This window comes from Salvelinus alpinus, chromosome 10 (genome assembly GCF_045679555.1).
Source record: "Salvelinus alpinus chromosome 10, SLU_Salpinus.1, whole genome shotgun sequence".
Taxonomy (NCBI): domain Eukaryota; kingdom Metazoa; phylum Chordata; class Actinopteri; order Salmoniformes; family Salmonidae; genus Salvelinus; species Salvelinus alpinus.
This window is the reverse complement of record NC_092095.1, coordinates 32,671,188-32,694,514: the sequence shown is the minus strand read 5'-3', so window position 1 is coordinate 32,694,514 and position 23,327 is coordinate 32,671,188. Positions and strand designations below refer to the sequence as shown.

Sequence of the window (23,327 nt, the reverse complement as noted above, 5' to 3'; positions counted from 1 at the left end):
CCATTACAATGAGCCTATCCTCCTATAGCTCCTTCCACCAGCCTCCACTGATCTCTATGCTTTCTATCCTCAACAAGCTATTCTTCATGAATGCTGATTGTAGCATATCTGATATTCGGAACGCTTCGGACACACTGTTGAAATGTGGATGAATACACATCACTTACTTCTTCTTGCCGACAGCAGTAATCTTTGTACTTTCACGGCTGCAGGACATCCCACTGGGCACACACCGGTTGAATCGACGTTGTTTCCACGTCATTTCAATGATAGGACTTTGAACCAACGTGGAATAGACTTCTGTGCCCAGTGGGATTTGACTCCCGTGTTTAGTGCATTTAGTCTGCATTTTGTCTGATTATGGCAAGGTCACATATCATTCTCCTGAATGTCAATACATGTGGACGATGTCACAGGAGTACTAATTCAACACAATCTACTGGGAGAAAGGTAAATTACAGTGGTTGTGTCACAACTGCCACCCTAATATTTTATAGTCCACTACTTTTGAAGCAGGTTGACGTGTATTGTCATGAGCCTTGTCCTGGAGGCAGAACTGAGCGATTTCCCCTTACATAGGTCAGCTGCAAAGTCAAAATAGGCTATATTGTAAAAACATATGAAAAAAGGGTTGGGCATTAGGGTTAGCAGTGTAGTTCAGGTTAGGGTTAAGGTTAGGTTTAAAATCCGATTTTATGACTTTGTGGCTGTGCCAACTAGTGACCACTCTGCAGAGCTGCCTCAAGAACAGAATTCAAGATGAAAAACGCTAACCTGCCCTTTCGAACACTAACCTCAGCTCAGTATACTGCACTGACACTATTCAGATTAACACAGTTATTATTCAAATATGAATAATTGCAATACTTTAATATATTACTCACTGAACTGTTTTAAAGAAACGGGTGGAATGCTTTCCACCTCTCTCAACACTGTGTTATAATGTTTTCCTTCTGCTTAAAGTTCCAGAGAATTCATAGATGTCTGAACCTAAGCAAGTGGCACTATCTGCTTTGACGGACCACGATTACACCATCTATGGTTTTGCAGGCATACGACATGCTCTTCAATGTGTATGTGTGTGTGTGTGTGTGTGTGTGTGTGTGTGTGTGTGTGTGTGTGTGTGTGTGTGTGTGTGTGTGTGTGTGTGTAGTGCAGTGCAGTGCAGTCTTGGAGGTTAACCGTTGTCTTTCTTAGAAAAGTGTACCCATCTCCCTAGAGAAACAGATGAACAATGTGTTAGGAGATTGTGGTTTATGGATGGAGAGAACAGTTTTTCTGCTGCTGGCTTTTCACTGAAATGAAAAAGATACACACTACAGAGAAATAACTGACAGTTGTGCCTCAGTTTATCACATATTAGTTTAGTCACATATTATTATGGTAGAAATCATACTGTCCGTGTCAGACGTTGGAAAATGAAGTGATCGTTGGAACCACGTTAGAATCTGATAAGCACTGCATGAAATGCAAAGGGGGAGGTCCCTACTATTCAGAGTATTCATTTGATTTGAACTTGTACAGTACTTGAAATGCGAGTCAGAAATGGAAAGTATTTTCATTCAAAACAATATAATATTCAGTGTCCTTAGAAACAATGTTCCCTAAAAAATGTTTTTAGTGCAAACTTGAACTGTGTGAAAATTCTTGGCAACTTCCAGCGTGCGTTTACTGTGAACAGTGAACACTGAGGCTGTACCTGCTTTAAGTTACAGTTTTAACAGTGGCCATGTAGGCTACTGTGGCTTTTTGATCATAATGTAGGCCTACCAGAGTGACCTACCATCAAAAACAATGGAGAAAATGCATACCATAACATTTTAACATGGAAATAGCTGCTCTATCATTCAGCCGACAGCAGCAGCCAATGTGTGGTGTTCAATGTAGGTCTACATTCCATGAGACTTTAAAAAAAAATATGTAGGGCTTGACATTAACCTAATTATCCACTTGTCCTTCAGACAAGGAGGTAACTGAAAATGTTGTATAGTTTGATGCAAGAAACCACTTATTATTATTCCCATACCATTATTACAGAGAATCAGACAAATTATGCCTTCTTCTGCCTATTGGCTATGTAGTTTATACAAGCAAGTCTCAAAATACAACACTGCCCCTTTAAGACAAAAAAAGTTATTTACCAACATCGCTTTTCAAAGATGTAGAGAAATGTACATGTTTTGTGCTCTTGTAGGAAGCAATTACTCCCCTATTGCTGACAACAAATTATCTAACTGGGCTAATAACTCACTAACTAGCAAAGGATATGAACAAAATGTGCACACGTGGCTACATGCAGCTCTTGCTTTGATCTCAAAACAAGCGCATCTACTCACGACCGCTCATGCTGTAAACATAGTCCAGTTCAAAGTAAATGGCACATATCCATATATGGTAATGGTCTATTTGCATATAGGCTTACTGCAGCTCTGATTAGTTATGCCGCATTGGTCTGTGTAGAGTATGTGCCTGAGTCATGCCTGTCAATGCAATAGAATCCTACTCCTATGCATTCTGTCTACAACAAAATCTCTTGCATAGTTCATTTTCTTTCGGTATGTTCCACTGAAAGTGGCAAATATTGCATTGATTCGATCAAAATTGCCACAGTAAAGGGAAACGTTGAAAGTGTTAAAAGGGAAAACCACTAGAACAGTGGTCACCAACCTTTTCTGAGTCAAGATCACATTCTGAGTCAAAATGCAAGCCAAGATTTAACGCTCAGATTTTTTTTTTTTATGTAAAAAATGTAAGCCTATGCAACATTAATCAATTAAAAACAGTACTGTAGCAATAAGGTTTATGCAGTAAGCTATAGGCCCAATACATTATCACCGCATATTGGCTTTTGTTGTTCTGGACGTTCTTTTTTTATTACACACAAAAAAAATGAGGTAGGCTATATATATATACAGTGGGGAGAACAAGTATTTGATACACTGCCGATTTTGCAAGTTTTCCTACTTACAAAGCATGTAGAGGTCTGTAATTTTTATCATAGGTACACTTCAACTGTGAGAGACGGAATCTAAAACAAAAATCCAGAAAATCACATTGTATAATTTTTAAGTAATTAATTTGCATTTTATTGCATGACATAAGTATTTGATCACCTACCAACCAGTAAGAATTCCGGCTCTCACAGACCTGTTAGTTTTTCTTTAAGAAGCCCTCCTGTTCTCCACTCATTACCTGTATTAACTGCACCTGTTTGAACTCGTTACCTGTATAAAAGACACCTGTCCACACACTCAATCAAACAGACGCCAACCTCTCCACAATGGCCAAGACCAGAGAGCTGTGTAAGGACATCAGGGATAAAATTGTAGACCTGCACAAGGCTGGGATGGGCTACAGGACAATAGGCAAGCAGCTTGGTGAGAAGGCAACAACTGTTGGCGCAATTATTAGAAAATGGAAGAAGTTCAAGATGACGGTCAATCACCCTCGATCTGGGGCTCCATGCAAGATCTCACCTCGTGGGGCATCAATGATCATGAGGAAGGTGAGGGATCAGCCCAGAACTACATGGCAGAACCTGCTCAATGACCTGAAGAGAGCTGGGACCACAGTCTCAAAGAAAACCATTAGTAACACACTACGCCGTCATGGATTAAAATCCTGCAGTGCACGCAAGGACCCCCTGCTCAAGCCAGCGCATGTCCAGGCCCGTCTGAAGTTTGCCAATGACCATCTGGATGATCCAGAGGAGGAATGGGAGAAGGTCATGTGGTCTGATGAGACAAAAATAGAGCTTTTTGGTCTAAACTCCACTCGCCGTGTTTGGAGGAAGAAGAAGGATGAGTACAACCCCAAGAACACCATCCCAACCGTGAAGCATGGAGGTGGAAACATCATTCTTTGGGGATGCTTTTCTGCAAAGGGGACAGGACGACTGCACCGTATTGAGGGGAGGATGGATGGGGCCATGCGAGATCTTGGCCAACAACCTCCTTCCCTCAGTAAGAACATTGAAAATGGGTCGTGGCTGGGTCTTCCAGCATGACAACAACCCGAAACACACAGCCAGGGCAACTAAGGAGTGGCTCCGTAAGAAACATCTCAAGGTCCTGGAGTGGCCTAGCCAGTCTCCAGACCTGAACCCAATAGAAAATCTTTGGAGGGAGCTGAAAGTCCGTATTGCCCAGCGCCAGCACCGAAACCTGAAGGATCTGGAGAAGGTCTGTATGGAGGAGTGGGCCAAAATCCCTGCTGCAGTGTGTGCAAACCTGGTCAAGAACTACAGGAAACGTTTGATCTGTGTATTTGCAAACAGAGGTTTCTGTACCAAATATTAAGATCTGCTTTTCTGATGTATCAAATACTTATGTCATGCAATAAAATGCAAATTAATTACTTAAACATTATACAATGTGATTTTCTGGATTTTTGTTTTAGATTCCGTCTCTCACAGTTGAAGTGTACCTATGATAAAAATTACAGACCTCTACATGCGTTGTAAGTAGGAAAACCTGCAAAATCGGCAGTGTATCAAATACTTGTTCTCCCCACTGTATATATATATATTACCTTTATTTAACTAGACAAGTCAGTTAAGAACAAATTCTTATTTACAATGACAGCCTACCCCGGCCAAACCCTAACGACGCTGGGCCAATTGGGCGCCGCCCTATGTGACTCGCAATCAAGGCCGGTTGTGATACAGCCTGGAATCGAACCAGGGTCTGTAATGACGCCTCTAGCAGTGAGATGCAGTACCTTAAACCGCGGCGCCACTCGGGAGCCCAAATGTATATGATCACAGCGGTAATAGATCTGTTGTTGTATTACTTGTGAAGCACAGCTGAGTGAGCATACATTTAAATAATTTGCTTTTTATTTATATTTTACTGGGCTGATGGTGCCTGTCCCTCTGCTCTCCCTTTCCTCCACTGACCGAGAAGGGACACAGTCTTCCAGCTGATGGCGAAACTCAAGTCGCACTGCATTATTTCTGGCTCATGCACAAGTTCATGTTGTTACTCCTATGAACAGAGAAAGTGAAATATTAATCGATATTAAAAAAGACCCAAGCCGCTAATAATAACAACAACGCAAGCCTATAGATACTTTCCTCATTCATTACTGCTGCTGTGCTTGTTGTAGCGCTGAGTGGAAATATTTAAGTGTTGAATACAAAGTGTTGACAGTGCTGAGTAAGAACTTAAACATAAACTCACTCATAAAAACAGCAGCTCTTTGCTGTTGACAGTCTCTCTAGTCATGGTTTTAAACTTTTAGAAAGCTCACAGTATCAATTTTGCAGTAGATTTATTTTATGCCTGCTACGTTACTGCAGGCACGGTAATCTGAGCCATCCGATTGTCCATCAGTAGGCCTAAAGTGCACTTGATTTGCTCTCCGGGCCCTCCGGGAAGGCAGAGTTTGTACCTTCAGACACATGAAATGATTCAAAATGGCAACAGTTTGCCTACCCGGCGCGCAGGGCCCTGAATCGGATGCATCTACCGCCAACAGCACGAGACAAATAAAAACAAATAGGAACACGAGGCTTTATCGTTGTGTTTTTTTTACAGAAATGTTTGGCGATCGACAAGGAATGTCTTGGAGATCGACCACTGCTCTAGACAGTTGAGTGAAGTTCAATCCCGTGCTTCTCTCTGTGGGTTGATATTTCGTCTGCGTGACAGTCCAAGGAGCAGCGCTGCAGTCTCAGGACTACTACGCGCCAACGCACACGCAGCATAGAGGGAACATCGCTTACAAACACTTGTGGAATTAATTGTATGTTATCTCTCACACCCTGTTGAAATAACTGACGGAGGCCCCTCGAAACCACATCCCATGTGAAACAGTCTTGACGTTGTTTAGCATAGCGAGGGAGGAGAGGACTGGACAGCGTTAGTTGACCCTGACGTCCTGCCTGAAAAGCGTGACTCTGTTAATAAACCCTGTCATTTGGGTATTAAGGAGGCTGGTGAGGGCCCAAATCAACTCTTTATTGATTAGTCACACCAGAAACACAGTCTTGTAACTTCTCATTACTCGATTTGACAACCTTGACAGGACACACTTACAGCTAATTCTCAAACGCTCATTCGTGTCAGAGGCTGCGTCCCAAATGGCACCCTATTCCCTAGATAGTACATTACTTTTGGTGGTCACACTGCACTGAAAGGTCACACGGTACTATATCTTGTGAAAGTGGGTAGCAGACAGTTACAGCTTGTGGTTTACCAGGGTTTTGTGTCACCATTATGGCCCTCATCTGATCTGAGAATACACTGTACTAAACACAGTATTCTAGCAAGAGATGGTGGACCGTTAAGCACACCAGAGGAACTGATGACTATAGAGACCTTCACCCTCAAGGTCAGCATTACCAACAGGTTTCCCATTAGTAATAACAACAGTACTATACATTTACTATAATAACCTGCCCTGATTCAATACCAAAGTGATCAAACCTATTGAAGTCCTTTCAGAGAAGGATAAGCCACCGCCATCAATGGCATGATATACACTCTGTGGGTACCATAAAACATTCTCCATCATCTAGCTCCCAGGTCAAACTGTCATCCATCTATCTTGAGGCGTCATGCATGATCAGAAAATCAGACAGAAATGTGCCGTTTCAAACCCTAGACTGACCTCTGTCCGCCCTTTCACTGGCTGTCAGGGAAGCCATATCAGTCACCTTGAAATATAGTCTACCACAACAACTGTATCCCAATCCTTTCTCAGAGTGCTGTGACAATGCAAACCACATGGTGACAGGCTCCCAAACCCCCAATGAGTGATGGGGGTCATGTGAAAGAAATCTATAAGGCTGTGTGTGGGGTGTGACTGCCATTCTAATTCAGAATACCTCTAGAGAGCCCTCTTCCAAGGGAAGGCTATGATGACTGTCTCCCTGTGTGTCTGCCACTGTAAGTATGTTCTGTTCTGTTCCCTCAGCTTGGCAGGAGGCCCTGATGGTCATTATCTTCAATATTATTTTCTGTTCCATGAAAACACCAGGGAATAACATTGCACAGTACAGGCTAACAATAATCTCAATTACAGGAAATTAGCATTTTGTAATGTAACATCCTGTCAATTCAATAATTGTGGAATCCTCGAAGAAGCGCGGCTTATTGGTCGTGGCTGATGCGCAACAAACCAAAAAACAACAGTACCAGACCGTTAGATCTCGATCTGACCAGTTTCCCACTGAGAAAGGGTGCTTTCATGCAGATATAGCTGTGTTCCTCCTTTAGCTCCGTGGGAGCCTCGTGATAACTGATGAGAGAGGAGAGGAGAGCGGAGAGGTACTGCATTGTGGGTCACAGTGGGAGAGGGGCCGGAGAAGACGAAAGTTGCCGCGACACGCTGGGAGGTTGTCAGGGTGACGGACTGCTATTCTAAGGGAGATTGTTCCACACCCAACGAGCGTGTCATACACTTAGCATCTGAACTGTGGTGCTTTGATACAGCTGCAGGGCCGGGCAAAGGCTACGCATTCCATTTTCACTACACATCCTAGACCTTTTCTCTCCTTTCAATTTTGTCCTTCCTTCAAGGACTTCCAAAGCATGTAAGACCCCACCCAACGCTAGCCTGCTCTACCTCCCTCCCTCCCTCCCTTCTCCTTTCCCCCCCGTCTCTGCCAGCGCAGTGATGCTGCAGAGTTAAGGGACACACCCATCAACATGCTCTTCTCCTCTCTCGCTCTCTCTGACCCTGAATGTTTCTCGAACATACTGCAGATAATACCGCAGTACACACCCAAGGACTAGCCCCCTCTCTCACGCACACTTACTCGCTATCTCTCTCTCTCTCTCTCTGGCAATGTCATAGAAAAGCCAGTTTGGAAGAATTTCAGTGTTTCTTCTGTTCGGGTCTTCACATGGTTTAGCAATGAGAGGACGAGAGGGAAAACGGTAAAATGTAGAAAGAGGATCTTGAAAGAATTGAGCAACATTCCTGGAATGCACTGTACAGGGAGAGGGAGGTACACTGATCATTCTCCAGATATTTTTAGAATGACCCATTTAGACAAGGAGCTTACATAAGGGGAAAGATAATGAGTCAAACAGGGTGACTCATTATCTTTCCTATGAATGAATGAATGGGCCAGACATGGAATTTGTTTGACATCCTGCTCATTTTTTCAAGGAGAGAAGTGTTCCATTACGAACAAAAAGACCGCACAACATTGGATATGTCAATGTTGACCTATGTGCCATTAAAGTCCAATTTTAACATTTAAGCCTCAAGTCACTAGTTCGCTGATGTTTTAAAATCAAATATTAATCAAATATTAAATTGTTCCTTTATCTTGGAGCCAGATTAATTCAAACCACAATTAGCAATGTTTGTGCAGTAACTTAAGACGCCCCCACAAGCGTTTCAAAGTAGGAGTGCTGATCTAGGATCAGGTCCCCCATATTCATGTATTCTTATTCATTGTGATCGAAAAGGCAAAATTGATCCTGAATAAGAATTCTTTCTCTTAAAACCCGGGTCTAAATCATTTAGAGAATGGCAACCAGTAAAACACTGCATCCACTGAGGAATGGAGTTGCCCACCCGTGCCTTAGACCAACCAGGGTTTCACAAACTCGGTCCTGGGGGGGATGTTTTGTTTTTTGCCCTAGCACTACACAGCTGATTCAAATAGTCAACACTTGATGAGTTTGTTATTTGAATCAGCTGTGTGCCCGGGGGTGGGTTGTAGGACCACGTTTGGGAAACCCTGCCTTAGATGACCCCTCCTGCCTCCCATGTGTAGCGTGTAGATAATACTTAACTGGTGGAGGCAGATATAGCGTGACTCACTCATCTGTTGTCTTAGCTGTTCATTGTAGTTCCATTTAAATGTAAACTCCATACTGACTCACAAATTAATGTTATTCTTTTCTTTTTAGCAAGTCTGTTTGGTGAGTCAAACCTCCTGTAATGGATTTAATTGCCAATCTAAACTAGAAATTGGTTGTTGAAAAGTTCTCTCTACCTACGTTTGACTACATGGTGTTTTCTAGAAGAGTTGCAGAGGCAAGTAGAGAGAGTAATTTGTAGAAAACAAGTTCTCTGTTTATTTTTTCCAGCGGCAACATACTGTTAACAACAGTACAGACTCCCAATTTTAAATTGATTTGCACACATCACAGTTTGAAATTTTTAAATAAAAAATACAACTATGAAAAATGACATACAACAAATCAAAACCTATAAAAAAAATTTAAAAAACACTAACAGTACTATCTTTTCAATAATCTCAATTCCGACGAGTACCATTCAGAGAACAAAACATTAAAACATACAATTAAGCAGACAAATTAAACTTGAACTTAAGTTTTTTTTTTTTTTTTTTAAATAGAAGGAAAAGACGTAAGTTCGTCATGCAGAAGATGTAATATTAAATAATAAATCAAACAAAAATAATATATTTCTCTATATAACTCTTTTTAAAATTTTCAAGTCAAAGCACTCCCATCCCTTACACAGGGAAACAAAAACTATTTAAAAAAAATAATAATTAAAACTGAACCCACAATGATGCTTCCATAGCTGCCATATTGTTGTATGGCTTTTATGGAAAACATTTAAATCTCAGCAACATCTTTTTGGCACAGAAAAGACGTACATAACGGCAGTAGCATTTTGCGTTATAAAAAGGGGGCGGAGATGCAGCTCTTACTCCATTTATAAGAAAAGAAAACAAGAAGGGAAAAAAAAACATTCTGTGCACCGACGTCGTTGGTGAGAGAGAGAGTCGATGTCTCCTGAACCGGGTGTGAGGCGAGTGGTTGTACCAGAGTATCAGTCCTACTGCTGTTGCAGCATGCTCTTGATGGTCTTGTTGGTCGATTCATCATTCAAATGCTTGGTTGTGTACCTGCAAGGGACAGATGAATCGACAGACCAGACAAGACGGATGAAGACAGAGGGATCAGTTCGGGGATCTGTGAACGTAACACGACTGCTCTACCGGAAAGGGTGTCAAGAGTGTGAGAAAGCCTTGTCGACAGTTATTGGCTCTGATATTTGACTTCCTAGTCTCCCCTCATAGACGGAGGTGCAATCCCATACAAACAGAGAGAGAGTGAGAGAGAGAAAAGAGGGCTGGAGGCGGGAGGCCTTGGAGTGACCTCACACGACTGGAGGAAAGCGACTGAGTATGCCCGATGGCCCTGATGGTGTGATATGCAGATGTGAGTGTGGTTGCCATGGAAATGGCCATGTCAGCTGCGAACAGATGCAGGTGTCAGCCACTTAGATTTGAGAAAAGAGTAGGGGGCCAGGGGTCAAAGAAATGTAATCCTCTCTGATCTTCTATAAATCTAAAACTGTGGGATTTGACATATAACTCAAAACACTAAACACATATCGATTTGAATCCCGAGTAAATAATAATGAAGGGAAAGTGGCCAAATATGGCTGTATTTTATTTCACAATAAGCATGTGTTAAAGTGTGAGAGGAAAAAGGTTGCAATGATATTCAGTCAAACGTCTTCTGTTAACGAAAAGAGTTGTTGATGCTACAGAAACGCTGGGCCTTACCTGAGAGCGTTTAAAAGGCCTTCTACGCTGTTGGGCGGTTGATCTCGGAGGACCTTGATGCACCCTTTCATCTAGGAAGCAGAAAACGCCATGTAAGATGAATCAGTGTTTGTGTGTGTGTTTGTGTGTGTGTGTGTGCACGCGTGTCCAATCCTCTGGGACTGGGAGCATGCAGGAACATAGCTCCTCCCTGCACTCACATCAATTTTGGAGGACTTGGAGAAGGCTCCGACAGGATGCACGTAGTCGTACAGGATGATGACGCCCACCATGACACGCAGGCAGAATGAGACCGTCTCCTCACTGGTGAAGCGGCTTCGGTACTCCCTGGAAACACAGACACAGATTGATGATATAGATCAGGTCCACCCTGCCCATATAACTATATTCCTTATGATCTAAAAGGCTAAACTGATCCCAGATCAGCACTCCTACTCTGAGACGCTTTAAGAATATGGGCCCAGATCATCTGCAGTTTATGACATGATCTTGATTTAGTGAGGACAGGGATCACTTACGGCGTTTCCAACATGACTTTGCACACGCTCGCCATTGTGCTTAGGCAGTCTGTCGTGTTCTCGATGGGTAAGTTCTTATTCTGAGCAAACAGAAAGAGGGGATGTTTTTTTTCTTCTGTAAACGGCATTGTTGTATTGGTCAATTTGATTACTAATGAGAAAAGTGTCAAATGTCAAGGTTGCCAGGTAAGGAAGCTGTGAAACCCCTCACCTCTGAGACAAACTTTGTCGTGCTGTCGCTTAATGTCTTCAACATAGGCGTGGCGTCGGCGTAGAACAGAGATATCCGGTTGGCCATCTCGTTGTTGACTTCATTCTCCCCCTCTGCCTGAAAAAACAAAACAAAAAAAGTCACCGTTTACCGTGGATATTATTGAGGCAGAAGTTGCTGGTCGAGAAAAATTTTCAGTAATGGCAAGGAGATGCTTTTCCTGCCTTAAAGACTGCCTTTATTTTCTAATGCGGAATGAATAATCCCCCAGAACGTCAAGACGTGTCACATAAAAAAATTATCACGTTTGAATAAGAACAAATGTATTTTCCGCCAGAACAGATACGTCTCGTGTCTTTGTATAAAATGTCTCAGTGATTCCAGTAGTCAGTGCGTGAATGCTGAGTGCAAAGTAATGCTCCTTTGTACTGCTGAGCTGGAGGGAATTTTCAGTGGCTAGCTAGAGATGGTGCTGCGTCCCAAATAGCATCATATTCCCTACATAGTGCACTACTTTGGACCAAAGCCCTATGGGTAGTGCCCCATCAAGGGAAAATGGTGCCATCGGAGACGGGCTCTAGCAGTGACAGGTCTTAACAGTTGGACCGTCTGGGGGCCATTTGCGTAATGGCATAAAGCTGCTGCAGGCCAGACACAGACGTGTGTCTCGAGAACAAGAGTGAATTCTGTTCATTTTATACACTAAAAGAGCTATTGAAAAATTCAGACTTTTCTCTGGTGTCACTGAAAAAGGTATCCCGTCAGTCTTTTTGAAGCACGGCTGGGTGGAGAAAGGAGTCTGGATTGTCCTTTGGACACCTGTCATACTAAATCACAAGAATATTCTCATCTGAACAATACTGCATTCCAAATCGTTTAAAATATCAAGAAACATAATACTGAGCCCTGAGGTGCTCCAATACATGTCCCTTTCCCAATAAAATTACTGGTGCGGGGGGGGGGGGGGGTGATAGAGATAACACACTTAACTTGTACTGCCTTTAAATGTATTTATGACAAACTAAGTGCGAGATCTAATGATGAAATAGTTGTCATACAGCCCTTAATGCCCCTATATAGCCTGTAATGTTAATGGCCCCATGTAGAGCAGGACGAACACTTGGCCTCCTGCTGAGCTTGATGAAGAGGAAGGGTAGAGGAATAGGGCACAGGGTCTGTGGTGTAGACTACCAAAATGGAGCTCATCAGCCCCATAGATTATAGACGTCAGCTCACCGGTGTATTGTTGATCCGCATGCGGCTCAATGTTCTCCTGTAATAGCTGAAGTCATTCTGGATGGCAGGGTTAGTCATCTGCAACACAAGGATTAACGTGAACATTACAAACAGGGCTTGGCGCATGCGTGTGTGTGCGTGCGCCTGCCTGTGTGTCCGAAGGTAGAACACACGGCCTGCGGCAGCAGACATTCAGCTCTCTGGATCAAATGCACCATCGTCATGACAGGATGTTTTGGCAAACGAGGCAGATACATAGCTGGGGGCGGAGATGGAACGAAAAGGACATTGATAGGATTAAAATCTTCCATTTATTTACTGAAGCGGATTTTATACCGCTGGATATTTCCTCACCATTCCTTTAAACTAGAATGCATTTATTTTCACTTGTCAATGAATTAAGTCCTTGTTAGCTCCCTTTAGCAGTGGCTCAGTGTGTTTGGCATCGTGACAGAAGCATCAACAATGAGGACGAGAGGCTGAACAGACAGTATAGGTTAGAGAAGGGGTGGGCAAACTACGGCTCAGATTTCAGCCCGTGGGAGGTTTGAGTAAAGAAACATGTACAAATAAAATAAAAATGGGGATGGGGGGGCTTATTTTTATGAGCAAAAAACGAAACAAAACCCCCCCCAATCCATGCCACTCTTGAACGTCTAAAACTAGATAGAGTATACAGTAGATAAAACTAGATATATAGCCATGTTCTTACTACTCGTTAGTTATTCACTGTATATTTATTCCTTGTGTCACCATTTCTATTTTAATGTAATATTTTTTCTCTCATCTCTGCATTGTTGGAAAAGGACACGTAAGTAAGCATTTAACTGTTAGTCTACACCTGTTGTTTACGAAGCGTGACTAATAAAACATTAGCGGATTTGATTCCATTTTTTATTTGAGAAAGTAAAGTATGTATTTTTTTGAAAAGCGCCCTTTTTCTGGCTCTCAGATTTTGACAAACAAAATCGGTCCCCAAAAACCTGTGCATCCCTCCGTTGAATTTCGAAATCCTGATGTGGCCCACGAGCCCAAAAGTTTGCCGCCTTCTGCCCTGCTGCCTTCCTTTCACAAAGAGGATCATTAGACCTTGCCTTGAGCATAGCTGACCCTCCAATAAGCCACTGATCAATCAGTGGGCCCCGTCCGGCACATCAACCTCCTGCTCCTCCAATACAGGAAGACGCCTCCCTAATTACCCCTAGCAGCACATTATTAGCCCTGCAGTGTCTTAACGCCTGGCCGGCACGAGCAGTATAGTAATTCCACCATAATGGACTGGTACCAAGTCTATGTCCACTTAGCTACAGCTAGACGGTCAGTGCTAGTGGCTAGTGCCAGGGCCAGACAGCCCCATTTCACCAATGAGTGGCTTTAAAAAAATATATTTTAAAAAAGGAGGCAGGCGGGTGGGTGAGTGTTCGAACTAGGTCAATGCCTGTGGTCGGGGTAAGGGGAGTGAAAGATTGATGAATGGTGCCTGGCATGGCACCTTGCACCACCCTACCTTCATGCTTTTAGACCCTATGCAGGGTATGGGGAGACTGGGCAGGGGGGCTGGCTAATTGGGGCGTCTCGGCGGACTGCCTGGGGGTGTCAGGGTGCTGGTTTGAGGAGTGTGTGTGGAAACAGGGTGCCTAAAGAGGCCTTGCGAGTTGTATTGTAGTATCGTCTGCGACTCAGACAAACAAGCAATCTGTGGGTTTTTTCCCCTGGGATCAACTATAAACCATGTTTCTATGTGTTGAAGACTGGTGCCCAAATAAGGGGTGCTTCCCAAATGGAACCCCATTCCCTACATACAGTAGTGCACTACTATTGACCAGAGCCCTATGGACCCTAGTCAAAAGTAGTGCACTGCAAAGGGTGCCATTTGGGATGCAACCAAAGAGCCCCAGCCAACTACACTATCCTATTAGTCATCCCTATCCACAACATCATTGTTCATTCATTCATTAATTAATTCATTCCAGCAGTGTAGAAGACTATAGAATTACAGCACTCCCAGGAACCGATCCTAACGTACCAATTAAATACTTATTATATGTTATGGGGCTGAGGCTTAATCATGTACAGCACTAACACCTAATTAACAGGGTATTAACACCTTGTTATGCTAATGACAGCGCTAGCTAGCATGCTACCAAAAGGAATAGGTGAACCATGTACAACCAACAACAGCTCTAGCTTAGGTCAACAACAAGCGATGAATGAAATGAGAAAACGGGGACTCTGGGCAAAATCGAGTAAAAATGGAGGCCAGGGATGTGATGGGACGTACTTTGAGCTCGTCGAAGCGCAGTGTGAAGTGCAGGATCTCGGCGAACTGCTTGGCCAGCGCCTGCTCACGCTCCAGGTGCTGAGTGGGGTCGTCGTAAGTCTCACTGGTCAGGGGTCCCAGCAGGCTGTGCAGCGCCGCCTCTGTAGCGCACGGACGAGGAGAGGGTGTTAGAGACCGTTGTGTGTCGTGTATGATTAGTTTAAATATCTGCCTAATAAACATAACAATCATGAAGAACATCATGATATCAAAATGTATGCCAACTAGAATTTCCTGCCTCTGTTAGACAGGGACAAGGAGAGTGTGTCAGATGAGGAGAGGGGGAGAAAATGTACAATTGTGGATTGAATGATAAGTTAAATATCTGCCTAATAAACACAACAATCGGCATGTACATTATGACACAAATGTGTGCCAAATACAATTGCCCTGATGGGGGGGTAGCTGTACAAAACAGGGACATGCGATTGAGCGGTGATTGGCATAGGGCCCTGGGCACAATGTGGGGTTGAGGAGGGGAGAGGTGCATAGGGAAGAGCTGTCTCTAGGGGTGAGGGTGGGGGATGGGAAGATCTCCTAATCCGATAGAGATGAGACATGAGCCTAATTATCTCATTGTAACGAGAGGGGGGGGGGGCGCTCTTCATCCAGGCTTACCGCCATTGTTCAGACAGTAGGTAAACACAAAGACATCACATGGCTTTATTTGGGTAAACCACACAGTTCTGTAGTAACATACAAGCTGTACAATGAAGCAAGCGGCATTGACTATCTGCATTGACCCCGTTGACACTAACCTTTTCTGGCTCATCACATACGCTGCTGCTACTGTTTATTATTCATCCTGTTGCCTAGTCACTTTATTCCTAACTATATCTACCTCAATGACCTCGTACACCTGCACATAGACTCCGTAAGTTATCATTACTCATTGTTTATCTATTGTTTATCTATTATATATATATATATATATATATATCTCTATTTTCTTTCTCTCTGTATTGATGGGAAGGGCCCATAACTAAGCATTTCACTGTGAGTCCACACCTGTTGTTTAGGAAGCATGTAACAAATACAAGTTTATTTAAATCTCCACTAGTATCCAGGCAAACTGTGCATTTCCCGAAGACCTAACGCAATCGATACACAAATGATTTGCCTGCATTTCCATGTCTCAAGATAGCCAACGGAAGCACTAAGATGTTAACCATAAATAAACAATGACAAAACCGTCCATGAGGGAAAATGTGGTTTCAGTCAGAGACTGAAGAAGGACTCAGTCTAGACTCACTAAGATGACTAGATTTACAATAATGACATAACCCTGAAAAACCAAACCAAACACTCTAATCTGGTTGCACAATAACGCTAACTTCCGCATGGACGCACACAATCAGTACGCTGAGCATCTATTTACTCTCAACTCGTTTCTTACCACTTTCAGTTCAGCACAAGGTATATACAGATACGCACACCGCCATAAGCCAGGACGAAAACAAATGGAGACCTTTGGCCATGATGCTCACTTAACAGAGACAGTGATCCGCAGAGGGAGGTTTTTCAGAGGTGGAATGCAAGCTGGCAATGCAGTCAGAGCAGTCCAGTAAATTGAGCACGTTGGCTATTCTGTGATGATCCCCTGATCCCCATATGCTTTGGCCAGTGTATTGCTTCTGCTGCAGCAGCGAGGAGGGGGCTGATTTAAAAATGGCCTTGGTGATGCACCCCCCTCCAGTCAAAACAGAAGTTGAGATGGGTTTAGGCCTAGTATCTGAATCGAGGTACTATCACTGCTGGAGGGGGAGGAGGGGAAGGACGTCTGATCCCATTAGGTCACGGCAGAGCAGGCGAGCGGAATGCGGGCACACAGACTAGGTGGGCGCTGCTGCGGAGCTTGGTTCACTTCGGGAGAGGAAATGGGTGGGAGGATCAGAGGGCGGCGGGTATTTACTCCAACCCTGCGGTCAACGGGCTCCTGTCCTGAAGACGTCCATTGGTGGAAGCATCACATTTAAATGAGGACTAAATGTGATGCGCTACTAAAAATGATTAGGCAGGAATGATGAGTGACAGTTATGATATTGTGGAAGGTTGTTTCAAAGGTAATGTCATGTTGGGAAATACGCCCCCAGAAAATTGAGTAATAACACAGAGACGTCTGATAAAGTCATCTCTCAGCCAGCAGTCATCCTCTCTGTCTGTCTGTAGGGGAGTCAGTCGGCGGCGAAGGTGGCCCCCAGAGTCAGAGCAGTGGAGCGGGGAGATGACCTACTTCATTACATAACACACACCAGAATTGTTCACGTTTTTCTATTTTTGCTGCATTCTGAAAATGCAGGTATATTTGACCAATTCATTCAATTTCAAGTTCCAACTTGTTATATTAAATAGACTCGCTGCGATTATCCAAAATGTCTCTTCATCCTCCAAACCCCACTCTTGCTCTCTGCCTGCCTGCGGGGAGGGTGTGTGTGTGTGACAGGAAGTCTCATTCAAGACTTGCCGAAGTGTTCACAGAGCCCGCTCAGCTCACGAACTGAAATCTGATGAAGAAACGCTAATGCATAGGCAGTGATCACCTAGAGAAACGAATGACAAATACAAAAATAAAATAAATTAAAATGGGGGCACCGACATTTTTCACGACATTTGTACTTTTCTAGGGCACGCACCATTTTTGCAATAGAGAACAACAGCGGGAGAGAGATGAGGTGGTAAGATAGGCCAAGTGGTCTCATTTCATGTAGAGAACATTTGTGGCCAATTTCAGACTAGTTTGTTTGCTAAAGTTCGAACCAGAGTTAGATTATTTGTTCATTTTGGTTACAATGGAGAACATTAAATAATGAAAATCAAATAAATCTTATTCAGAATTAATTAAATCAAATGCGTGTCACGAACGCGTCATTTCCCCAATGCACCTACAGTATGATGTTCGTATTTCATCAACACTGTCGAGTACAAGCATATTAGGCTATAAAACCACTCAGATGAATGATTCTTGTATTTGGTTCTAATAACATAGAATAAAGAAAACTGTTGTTTTCACATAGCACCCTCTTGAACTGACGCATTCTAGAACACTGAGTAGAGCCATGTATTTAAATGTTGGATTGTTTAATTAGAATGCAGGTGAAATCTATTAAAAACAGATTTTTTTCTGGGAGGGTCTGCATTTCGATAATGCAGACCTTGAAAGCTAACGTGACCCGATCACACCTCCTCCAACCAGCACCCTGACACCCGCAGAGACTGCAGTCTCAGCCGCCCGCCACTAGATTAAGGGGTTAAGGTCGGCAAAAGGAGGGGGCGGGCTGCTCCTCTCTCCCTCGGGGTCACATCCCCCCCTCTCGTCGCTCTCTCTCTCCATGATAATGAGTCCTCACCTCTGGGAGGAGGGGAGTATCAGGTCTATTCGGAGTGCAACGCAAGCAAGCATCATGTTAATGAATGCAAAGCTATGGGGGTTTGCGCTGCATATTTGTTTGTGTGGGCTGGGAGTGTGTGCGCGAGCAATGCGTGTTCATTTCCTGCAGTCGATATCGCCGATGTGATCGAGCATGCAGACGGCTAAGGTCACAAGAGGGGTGTGTCTCTTACATGTAACCTCTAGAGAAGCTGGAGCTAGTCAACCTCTGGCACAGGCGTTTATATGACCTTTTGCATTAGGACATTGCGTACCAAAGCTCTGAAGGACGCACATCACTAGTCTCAGTCAGGTGTGGGTGTTGTATTATAGTGCTACATATTTAACCTGAAGCACGGGACTGGGGCCGTATCACTCGTCTCAGCGTAGGAGCGCTGGATCAAGGATCCGGTCCCCAGCTGTCCATGTCATCTTTATTCATTGTTGTCTTTAAAAAGGCTAAACTGATCCTAAAATTAGGCCTCAGACATACCTAATCTCTGGGAGAACTGGTAGAACTTCTTGAGCTTCCCCACCAGGTGGACCACGGCCGCCCATGCCGCATCCTGTAACACCTCGTCGCCGGGGTTCTGGATCGCCTGGCAGATAGAAAAGACGAGATGTTTATTCAAGTCTGAAGAGTTTAATCACCTTCTGGAGCCTGATCAAGCCACTGGTCTATAATTAAGCAATAAGGCCCGAGGGGGTGTGGTATATGGCCATTATACCATGGATTAGGGTTGTTCTTAGCACGACGCAACGCGGAGTACCTGGATACAGCCCTTAGCCATGGTATATCGGCCATACACCACAAATCCTGAGGTGCTTTATTGCTATTATAAACTGGATACCAATGTATTTTTACTGCTCTAATTACATGTTGTGTCATACCCGTGGTATATGATATACCAGGGCTTTCAGCCAATCAGCATTCAGGGGTCAAACTACCCAGTTATAATGAATGTTTAAGAGTTATTTTGGGTCTTGTATCTTTGATCTCCTGACGTGGGCCCGTATTCATAAAGAGTAGGAGTTCTGATCTAGGTTCTGTTTTTAGAACATAATGAATAAGATTACTTGGACAAGGAGGGAGGGGCCTGATCCTAGATCAGCACTCTGCTAATCTGAGATATTTTGAGGAAACGGGCCCTTCTCCCAGTCCTGTACCTCTCTAATCTCCTGACCCGCTCCCTTGTACGCTTGCAGTTCGTCCAGGACTCCCCGAGCGTCCTTCAGCACCAGGTCCACCTGCTCCCACACCTCTCGTTCTGCGTCCGTGGGCTGAGCATCTAGTGGACACAGGAAGACAGTCAAGTGGGTTTTTCTACGTCTGGGAGGGAGTCTACAAATAGAGGTGAAGAGGCGCTAGTCTGCAGACCTACATCTCTATTCTGATTGTTATTCCAATCCAGACACCCCCCCAATGGCCACGCCATAGCTAACAGAATAGCTGGTGATGCAAATGGGAAATAGATGAGGTTCTGTAGCCTCTGGGCAGAACAGAGACAGACGAGGGGGTAAGAAGGGCAACAGCTAAAACAAGTACGATTGGAAGCTCAAGTGTGAAGAGCGAGATGGTAATGAAACTCACTTTCAAAATCGAGGAAAAAATTGGGCTCTTGTTCCAGATCTGTGCAAGTCAGAACTTTTAGCAGGTTCCCCATGTTACGATGCCTGCGGAGACAAATAGAGAAAACACAACAATAAGATTCAACTTCATTGTGTTGGTAGCTAAGTGTGGTGGTATTGAGGGGGGCACACAACCCTGGTGCCCACTCCTGTTCCTCCTCTCTGCTCCAGTGGCCCCTGAACCCCAGATGGGCCCTCCGAGATCCTGTGTGGTTTTCCTGTGCCGAGCCTTGGCCCACCAGATGTCCCCAAAAAGCCCACCCCCCCCTCTTAAAATAGTATCTGAAATAGGGGAATCGCTCTGCCTTGGAGAAGAAGTCCAACCGAGTGTGACGTCTCCGCTTCCCTCAATTCCCTCCTGATAAGCATTTACATCTAGCGATTGCTAACAGCCGTTATATGCAAACTAGTCTGTTAAATTAGCTTCTATGTTCCTTAGGGAGGGAGGGCCACACACCCTGCACATGCACAAATTCAGATGTTAACCTAACAGTGTTCAGAGTTTAAATCCCGACCGTCTCTACAATAGGAAAATGACCTGGATGTCTTATCATGATCTGATTCCCACTACAAAAGTGAGACATTCAGGACTTTGCACTGTTTGTGAATCCTACATGAACCCCCATGGTGAACATTTTCCTAGCCTGAGTCTGTTTCAGCACTCTTGCCAGCTCCATGTTACCATTATTATGCCAAAAACATGGCAATTTGGTATAACAATTCCACACAGGGTTGGCAAGAAAACGGAAACAGACAGGCACTCGGGCGAACACATTCCAATCACAAAAAAAAGCACTGCTTCAAAAACACTGAATTGTAATCTCTAGTTGTTTCCAACCAGTCAGATTTCCCAGAAGCGAGGCAGTCGATTCCTGGAAAAGGAGGGCAGAGGGGCGTGTGGGGAGGGGAGATAATCTCACCTCAGAAGGAGTAGTGTGAGAACTAAGCCCCCTATCCTTCCCCAGCTTCTCTCTGCTGTCAATATGAAGGCCACAGATTCACCCAGTACCTGGAAAACACAGTGAAACCAACCCCAAACCGAGCCAGGGGAAACCACTGCTGTACAGTTCTTATCTAGTTGGAACAGTGGGAGAAGGAACCCCTGCTGTCGGCACTGTGGGTGAGAGGCTCCCGTGTTGTGTGTGTGTGTGTGTGTGTGCAGACAGGTAGGCAGAGAGAGACACACACACACAAATGTTCTTAATACTGACAGGGCTGAACACATTAGTTTGAGCTTATTCCAAAGCATGTCGTCAAAGTTCATTCCTAGCCAATGACTCATACTGAGGACAGCGAATAGGAGTATGGTACAGGACTACACATTGTATGCGCTACTGTACAACACTTTCCAATCCTGAGGTACAATTTAGACTGTCGGTCACAGCACTGAGTCATTCCCTAGAAAGCCATGTTGAGGAAACAGTATAAAATATGGAAAATAGGGAGCATAAACATGTACAGTTCTGCAGAATCAGACAGCCTGGAGCAGTCACACTGCCCAGACTCTGTCGAAGTCTGATTGCTGCTACAGTATTTTGGACTGTAGTTTATGAGTGCTCCTACTATGACTGTAGTCTGTTGCCCGTATTCACAAAGCGTCTCAGAGTAGCAGGGCTGATCTGGGATCACGTTGGTAGCTAAGTAGTAGCTTATTCACTATATTATTCAAAAGGCTAAACTGATCCTAGATCTGCACTCTTACTCTGAGACGCTTTGTGAATACGGGCCTATGAGAGGTCGTACAGTATTATGACTCTGGTCTATGATCGCTCCTACAGTCTATATGACTTGGCTACGCTACAGGCAGTGTTGCCGTAGGCTGAGACAGCCAGCCAAACGCCAGGCAGCCAGCGGGATGTAGGTCATAATGTCTCCCCGTCTGGAGCTGTGTGTTATGTAATCAGGAGTGACATCCTGTCAAGACAACACCTTGCCGGAGTGCATCTCTCTACAAGTAGAAAGCACAGAGACCTGGTCGGTTTGTACCGTGCTGAGAGACAAAAGGTCAAGACTCCTAGGAAATTGCATTGGATCAGGGGTAGAGGGAAGGCTCATTTTGTCTTGAACATTCAAGTGCTGCTGCTGGCTAGGTTGTGACAGAGTGAGGTGGACCGGTGACAGCCAGGTGACAGGCTGAAGATGGCTGAGAGACGTAACCTTGGTGACAGGGTGAATAGTCTGACTACCGGTGGCAGGTTAAAACAAACTCAGAGTGAGACTCAGTTGCAAGTCGAAAGTCATTGCAAACGAGGGATTGTGAATGAGTGAGTGCAGAAAGCAAGCTAAGTGACAAAGTGATGCCTAGAGGCAAGTTAAAGCTACAGGCTAGTAACAATAAACAAAATATTCCCTTCTTGTGGTTGAATTAGTAATGATGAATAAATACAATTATCCTTTTAAAGCCATTTTCCAGATGTTTTCCAGGCATCCAGGACCCATTAATTCTACCCGTGTCTACACTAGTACTCCCTGCCACTATCATAAATAATCTCTCCCTCTCCCTGCACACTGACCCTGTTTCCATGTGACCCACCGCACCACCTGCCTCCTGCCATGCCCGGCCCCGTCCTAACACTCTCCACTAACAAGACCTGAGTGCTGTTGCTACACACTGGCCCCTCCTTGGAAACTCACTGGCTGCCTTCCTACTACCTGGTACCTGTGGTAGCCACATATCGGACAGGCCGATGAGAGGAAGAGAAGGGCGGAATCACCCCGCTGGTTATCCTCAGATGGAGGAGAGAGGTGCAGTCACCTCACCCTGCTTTTGAATGAATAGGCTTACTCTAGCCTACATGCAGTGTGAGTGAGCTTGCCCTGGCTACCTACGCCTTTCCCTTAGTCCTCTACTGCCCCCTTTCAGAGAGGCAGAGTGACTGAGCTGAGCAGGAGGAGACGTGGTCGTGGTGCCACCATCAGCCTCAGCGAGCTAAACACGGGCATGGCCAAACACTGCCAGGGCCAGCACCAAAGGCCCACAGCTCCCTCGCTCAGTCTGCAATGAGGTCATTTTAAGGACTGGGGATTTGCAGTGGCTTCGGCTTCGCATTTCAAAGTGCAAGAGAGGATCCTCCAGTTCACGGAAAAAGTTGGAGTTGAAATTAGGACAGTTTCAGTATTTTTTTCTCTCCACGCCAGCAGAAATGAACGTTGAATTACAGACCCCAGGTTCGCATTCAAAACAAATGAAAAGCTAAACCTATTAAATGGTAACCAAAAAGCACGCACACACACACACACACACATATATATATATATGCATGTGTATCTCAAACACTTACTGGTACAGTAGAAATTATAATGTGCCAGTGATAAATGGTTGGTGGTAATGATCAATTGCTTTAAATAATGGGTGCGTGAAGAGGAGTAGAGTATTGGAAGTGTTTAGAGTAGAGGAATGCAAGAGAAGAGACAGGAGGGGGGTGGTTTGATGCCCCTCCCTTGGTAGTGAAGGTTCTGATGTGTTAACAGGAGCCCCGACCCCGTGGACAGAGGACAGGGTGGGGTTGTTTTTGTTTTGGACCCCCCCACTGGGCGAT

General features: G+C 44.4%; 1 protein-coding gene across 4 annotated transcripts in view; it reads right to left on the bottom strand.

The window, feature by feature from the left end:
• Positions 1-9,014: 9,014 nt before the first annotated feature.
• LOC139531928 (CYFIP-related Rac1 interactor B-like) overlaps positions 9,015-23,327 on the bottom strand; it is a 36,031-nt gene continuing 21,718 nt past the window's right edge. For all 4 annotated transcript variants that reach the window (XM_071328928.1, XM_071328929.1, XM_071328930.1 and 1 more), the window contains 10 exons: positions 19,751-19,833; positions 19,327-19,448; positions 18,653-18,758; positions 14,754-14,893; positions 12,473-12,550; positions 11,237-11,353; positions 11,026-11,105; positions 10,708-10,834; positions 10,508-10,578; positions 9,015-9,841 (listed from right to left, as the gene is read on the bottom strand). In XM_071328928.1, the coding sequence (XP_071185029.1) occupies positions 9,772-9,841; positions 10,508-10,578; positions 10,708-10,834; positions 11,026-11,105; positions 11,237-11,353; positions 12,473-12,550; positions 14,754-14,893; positions 18,653-18,758; positions 19,327-19,448; positions 19,751-19,823 (984 nt within the window). In that variant the 5' untranslated portion in view covers positions 19,824-19,833 and the 3' untranslated portion in view covers positions 9,015-9,771. The remainder of the gene's footprint in view (positions 9,842-10,507; positions 10,579-10,707; positions 10,835-11,025; positions 11,106-11,236; positions 11,354-12,472; positions 12,551-14,753; positions 14,894-18,652; positions 18,759-19,326; positions 19,449-19,750; positions 19,834-23,327) is intronic.